Source organism: Mytilus californianus, unplaced genomic scaffold, assembly GCF_021869535.1.
Source record: "Mytilus californianus isolate M0D057914Y unplaced genomic scaffold, xbMytCali1.0.p SCAF_10, whole genome shotgun sequence".
In the NCBI taxonomy this organism is placed as follows: Eukaryota; Metazoa; Mollusca; class Bivalvia; order Mytilida; family Mytilidae; genus Mytilus; species Mytilus californianus.
Window position 1 is genome coordinate 64,304,258 of NW_026262582.1, and position 6,701 is coordinate 64,310,958.

Consider the following 6,701-nt stretch of genomic DNA (forward strand, 5'->3'; position numbering starts at 1 on the left):
AAGAGAAAAAAAAACCGATTCGGTTATTAGTCGGCATTTATACTAATATTGATTAAATTAAATAAAGCTTAACTCAATATAAAAATTATATTGCTTTACAGTCATAAAAAACTAATGGTCATACGTTCAGTTGATACTTATATTTTGATGGTGAAAAAAGGCCGAGATATATTTATAGCGTCTTAAACTAAATATTTTTTATGTTATCTGCATGATTGACATATTAATGTAGAAAATATGATTTATTTATCATTTTAATTGGTTTTGAACCTACAATGTAGCTGTCGTTACATGCGAGTACTCGAAGATTGGTACCTTGTGTGTTTTGTCGTTTGCTCTTGTTAGTTGATATTTGGACTTTGTACATATCTACGGCATTCCCTATCGGTTTGATTTATCTTTTATTTGTGAATTGTGTCAAAATACAACTGTGATTCTTTTTCGAATTCCTTTGAATCAATCTCTCTTACGTTTTTGTTTAGGTTGACAGTCAAAGAAGGCAATCCAATTCATCTTCAACCTCATCACAATTTTTATGGAGTCTTGTTTTTCGATCCTCTGAATATTTTAATACCGTCCAGCTTCTATGTTAAAATTCAAAAGGTGTACATTTAAATTCTTGATAACCTTGAATATTTGAAAAAAAAACTTATATAAATAGGTTAAATAAATGTATGCTTCGCGCTTTTAGATATTACAATCAGCTTTCAAACTGTGTGTACTAAAATATGATAGTATAAATTCCTTTTGGATATCTAAGCCAAAGAGTATGTAACTAGCGGACCACTTTTTTAAATCTAAAAATGTAGAAATATATGTCCAGAGATTATCAATCTGATTTCAGCTACATATATATTTATCATGGTAAATGCCTAGAATTTTTATATGTCCCACTACTAATATTGGCAAGTGTGGGGCCTCCTTTTTCAAAATCCTAAATCAGCATCTGATTAACACATTTTATCTAAAGATAACTACTCATTTATTGTGTTAGAATTATAATATTATGTAATATACCAAAGCGAACGAGGATATCTTGTTTAAATACATTGAAAACTGCTAATGAAGAATTTCTAGTACCCTATTTTTTCAATAACGATGATGCTGCGCATTGTCAAATACTTCTTTCTTCATTTTCGGGAAATTTGTGATTTTTTTGTGTTGTTCAAAAACGAAGCCACACATACAAATACAAAACATGAAATCTAAAAAACTTGATAGTAAACATTTTCGCGGAAAAAAAATGTCAAGATAAAAAATGTGCATTCAAATGGATTACTCAAAATATTAAGAAACAATAAACATGTAATGAATATATAAATTATATATCCTGCATTGTGAATTTTTAACAAAAACCTGCACTTAAAAAAAAACACATTAAGACAGGGGTAATCCGTAATATATGTGTAATTCAGGTCTCAGACAGGATATATTCCCGGCTTAGGGCTTATATCCCCTTCGCCTTCGGTTCAACAAGGGATATAAACTCTAAGCCGGGGATGTCACAGTATATACCCTGTCTGAGATAATATAAGGGTCTGGTTAGGGCGGTCCTGTAACTCTGAATTATTGTATTTTTTAAACCATTTTTCTCTATTTCTTTAATATTTGTTGCTCATTATTCTCTTTTCAATAGTTGTTTTTAATTATTTTTCCCTATTCTAAAATAATTTGTTTTTTTTTACCAACTTTCCTGTAATATTCGTCCATAATTCTCTATTCTGTTAACCCCATCCTAGTTCTATAAGACTTCGGAGTTTTATATCATTTACATTGAACGTTTTTTATCGGATATTTTTTTTTACTATCAATGTTCGGGTTTTAACATTGATAGTAAACAAAAATATCCGATAAAAAATCTTGAATGTAAATGATATGAATCTCCGAAGTCTTATATTATAGGACTAACCCCATCCACACCCTCGTGTATCTTTTTCAAATAACACAGTTCATCAAAAATATATGATAATGGTTCAAAATAAAGTTGAACGTAATTGTAGATTCATCAGAGTGAGAAAAAACACCTATTGATTTTGTAACCTTGAAAAGTTTATTTCCTATTCTTCTCGCCTCACCAGTTTTCCTACTGTACCATGAACAGACATAACGGTCTGTTAAAGCGGAAATCATATGCAAATGATGTATTCCAAATGACCATATATGGTAATATTTTACATTCTTACCCAAGATGCAAAGGTGAAAAAGACCGGTGAATATTTTAGTTTTTACAGTCGATCGTTTCAAACGGATAAGACAGTTTGTAAACAACTAAAAATCAAACCAAATTCAAAATGTGTGATGACGATGTAGCTGCCTTGGTTGTGGACAATGGATCCGGAATGTGTAAAGCTGGATTTGCAGGAGACGATGCTCCAAGAGCTGTATTTCCATCAATTGTTGGAAGACCCAGGCATCAGGTTTGTTATTTTTTTTTTAATATTCCAACTCTGCGTCAAAAACTAATAACTAATTTGTAAAATTCAGCTTTGTTAATAGAAAACTTTTGTTTGTTCAGATTGATTGTGTATCAAAATGGCCAAGGTACATTGGAATGTGCTCAAAGGATCATGAGTTGTATTTGTTTTGTTTTAGATGATTTATTTTAATTTTCAATAATTACATTAAATGTATGTTGCATTAGACTGTTTAAAAGAGTCCGTAATTTTGATTAGAATAAAATCACGCGGCACTTCAAAATCATATTTTAGTTCCGTATGAAATATAACAGCCATGACTGCACGTGCTATCCGTAACAATGTAAAAATAATGCATTGAAAAACATACGAAACGCTTGATTTTTGATTTGATTATGTTCCCCTAAGGGAATTATTGCATGCAGTGCTAGCAATGATTCCCCTAAAACAAGATTATGAATTAAGATATTGGTTAAAACAAATATGAATATGGACCAATTCAAGTAAAACTTCTAGGGTGCGCTCGACTTTAGTGACTCAGCACGAGGGTTTTAGGAATGTTAAGGTTATTTTGGACTTTTTGTAATCAATAAACACTAGCACATTATAGACAAACAAGTAGGTAATCTCATGATGTTGAAAGTTTTATAAAGAAAATCTCTGTAGAAAAGTCTATGGATTTTCTGCAAAAATCTCTCTTTATTTTGCCACAATATCCCCATTTTCTATTAAGGTTCATGTGGACCCTTTGGCTAAAATGACTGCATTTTCACCTCAAAATTTACTCTGAGTACAGACAAACCTGTGTGCCTGGAAAAGTTTTAAGGCATAGCATGCCCTAGATAAATAAAATTCAAATATATTTTATGTTTTAGAAAATTAAAAACTTAACAGGATTTTGCAGTGCACTTTTTTCATTTCTCCAGAAGATGCCCAAAATAAACCAAGTTGTGAAAGAGGTTTGAGAACTTCCCCACAGGTAATAGTTGAAGTGAACTGTATCATTGATATGGACAATAGATACCTGACAATAATTGGTGATTTAAACCATGTACCTGAGTGGACCATATCAAGTGAAACTCCACTGTTTGTTAATTTTATCACCTTCTGCAGGGACGAAAAAAAGTGCACTGCAAAATACAGTTAAGTTTTAAATTTTCTAAAACATACAATGCATTTGAATTTTATTTATCTAGGGCATGCTATGCTTTAAAACTTTTTCAGGTGCACAAGTTTGTCTGTACCCAGAGTAAATTTTGAGGTGAAAACGCACCCATTTTAGGCAAAGGGTCCACACGAACCTTAAATGCATATACACAATTAGTAATAATGCTTTGCACGAAGTTTCCCTTTTGTTATATGTACAAAATGGCACACCTCAATTATTCAGTATCTTTACTGTTTTGATACTATTGTACTTTGAAAATTTCGTAACTCTTATTGCTTCAGAAGGGGTAATAAACCTTGAAGTCAGGGTTGTAGCATACAAATGTAGTTGAGAAAGAAATTTTAATTTTACGGTATTGTTAAAGCGTTGGACGTGTGCACATTTCAAAATGAAGCGCTCACGAGATTTTTTTTATTTTCTATATACATAAATTATAATTTGAGAAATGTATGTACATAAATAGAAAAAAAAATCTTATTAACCTTTAAAGTTTACAAATTCTTAAAGATACCCGTGTAAATCACGTAAAATAAAATGGAACCCTCATATATAAACTAGATATTGTTCAGTGAACAAGAACAGATGACAAGGCATTGAACTTTGACAAAATAATCATTTTCTGTAAACTTTTTAGCTGGTATATGGTATTAGTAATTGATTACACAGCGAGGAGTTTTTTTTAATTATTTATAAAATATTAAACTGTTAAACGAGTAATTGTAGATATCACGAGATAAAATTCCAGTTAGCTAATTTTGACATTATAACGAGTTATGCAATTTCACGGAAAAAAACAAAACAAAATAGTTTAATATATTTTTGTATTTTCTTTTTCCGCCAAGTAAGAATATTAAATAAGAACTAAGATCTGAAAATTAGACTCGTAAAATTTTATTTGCGGAAACTTTCGTAACGAAGTAATGTCGCAGAGACCTACCCAGAAAAGTGAATATACGCCAATCGAGAGATGACAAGGGCGAGAGTCTGGATGAAATTCACAGGAAAGACAGTAATGATCTAAATCTTCATTTCTGTGTCATTTGGTCTTGTGAAGTGTTGTCTCATTTACAATCATACCACATCTTCTTTTTTTATACATTAAAATAAATAATAGAGACCATAAGACAAAAAAAAGAATAGAGAAAAAGGAGCAAAAATAAAGTATAAAAGAGAATCAAGGGATGCTTAAATATGCCGATGCATAGAGGATAATGGGTTAAAAACATAAAGAATGGAGAAAAATTAAGACTACTGAAATGAAGGACCCAACAACTAGACCCTCTTGTTTGACCTAACTTAACAAAATTAAATCATTCATAACGATTTCTCGTTCGATTGGCGTCCAGTTAGTAAATTGTAAGGAGAAGCAATTTATACAAATGAAATCAGTCACTCTACTTAACCTAAGTAAGTACACTAAGCTTACTATCAATAAAATAAGAACAAACACCACATGTAGCAATTATCTTTATTATTCTTTTTATCTATATGTTGTATATGATAGTTATATCGCCAAAATATCAAGATTCTTAGGGTGTCTGCTTACCCTTCCGTAGCACATGAGATCACCCCCGGTTTGACGTTGTTAGTCGGTTTTCGATTTATGGGTTAGAATGTTACTTTGGTATATCTTTCGCTTCTCTTTTTTGATAATAATATGCATGTTTGTGTTTTTCAGGGTGTGATGGTTGGTATGGGACAGAAAGACAGCTACGTCGGTGATGAGGCCCAGAGCAAAAGAGGAATACTCACACTGAAATACCCGATTGAACATGGAATTGTCACAAACTGGGACGATATGGAGAAAATCTGGCATCACACTTTCTACAATGAACTCCGTGTAGCACCAGAAGAACACCCCGTTTTACTGACAGAGGCTCCCCTTAACCCTAAAGCAAACAGAGAAAAGATGACACAGATTATGTTCGAAACCTTCAACTCGCCGGCGATGTACGTCGCTATTCAGGCCGTTTTGTCTTTATACGCTTCTGGTCGTACAACTGGTATTGTGTTCGACTCAGGTGATGGTGTATCCCATACCGTACCCATCTATGAAGGTTATGCCCTTCCACACGCTATCATTAGATTGGACCTTGCCGGCCGTGACCTAACAGATTATCTGATGAAAATTCTTACAGAACGTGGATATTCGTTCACAACTACAGCCGAGAGAGAAATCGTTAGAGACATAAAAGAAAAATTGTGCTATGTAGCATTAGATTTTGAACAAGAAATGCAAACAGCATCTTCGTCATCATCATTAGAGAAAAGCTACGAGTTACCTGATGGACAGGTTATCACAATAGGCAATGAAAGATTCAGATGTCCAGAGACATTGTTACAGCCATCCTTCATAGGCATGGAATCCGCAGGTATTCACGAAACAACATACAACAGCATCATGAAATGTGATGTCGACATTCGAAAAGACTTGTATGCTAATACTGTTCTCTCTGGGGGTTCAACCATGTTCCCAGGAATTGCCGACCGTATGCAGAAAGAAATTACAGCACTTGCTCCACCAACGATGAAGATCAAGATTATTGCTCCACCTGAAAGAAAATATTCCGTGTGGATCGGTGGATCCATCTTGGCTTCACTCTCCACCTTTCAACAGATGTGGATCAGCAAACAGGAATATGACGAGTCTGGTCCATCCATCGTTCATAGAAAGTGCTTTTAATCTGCAAAATATCTGGTTCAAATTGCAATTACTTTGTTATTTATTGGTGTAGAAAGAATACTTTGATATTAATAGTATATTGACCCGACCAATGTTTCCACATAATATATGTGAAAGCACACATAGAATAAAACAGATGTCATATCATATAATTGAAAATAGACCATACATCTTATCAAGTAACTTTGGCTCGTTGAATTATATCTGAAAATCAAAAAAAATAATGCCTTTGGTTTCTATTTTTTGAAATATAACTGATTGAAATTTTCAAAATGGTGAACATATGTATAGAAAGCACATAAAATCGGCGAAAAACTTTCATTTTGTCTTAAAATCATCAAATCGCCAATTTTAATTTACGAATTAGCGGTAGGTATAGTTTCACGAAAATAATTACACGCGAATACAAATTACTTGTGAAAATTTCTGGGTCCGC

At 32.7% G+C, this 6,701-nt stretch overlaps 1 protein-coding gene across 1 annotated transcript; it reads left to right on the forward strand.

Annotated features, from left to right (window-relative positions):
• The first annotated feature begins 2,231 nt into the window (after positions 1-2,231).
• On the forward strand, positions 2,232-6,428 carry LOC127718388 (actin, cytoplasmic). The gene is made up of 2 exons (XM_052224378.1): positions 2,232-2,417; positions 5,261-6,428. The coding sequence occupies exons 1-2, from the start codon at positions 2,292-2,294 to the stop codon at positions 6,263-6,265; spliced, it is 1,131 nt and encodes a 376-aa protein (XP_052080338.1). The 5' UTR covers positions 2,232-2,291; the 3' UTR covers positions 6,266-6,428.
• Positions 6,429-6,701: the final 273 nt, after the last annotated feature.

Coding starts and splice junctions, on each gene's coding strand:
- LOC127718388 (XM_052224378.1), top strand. CDS start 2,292: ATGTGTGATGACGATGTAGCTGCCTTGGTTGTGGACAATGGATCCGGA. Junction 2,418..5,260: donor TTGGAAGACCCAGGCATCAG/GTTTGTTATTTT, acceptor TGTGTTTTTCAG/GGTGTGATGGTTGGTATGGG.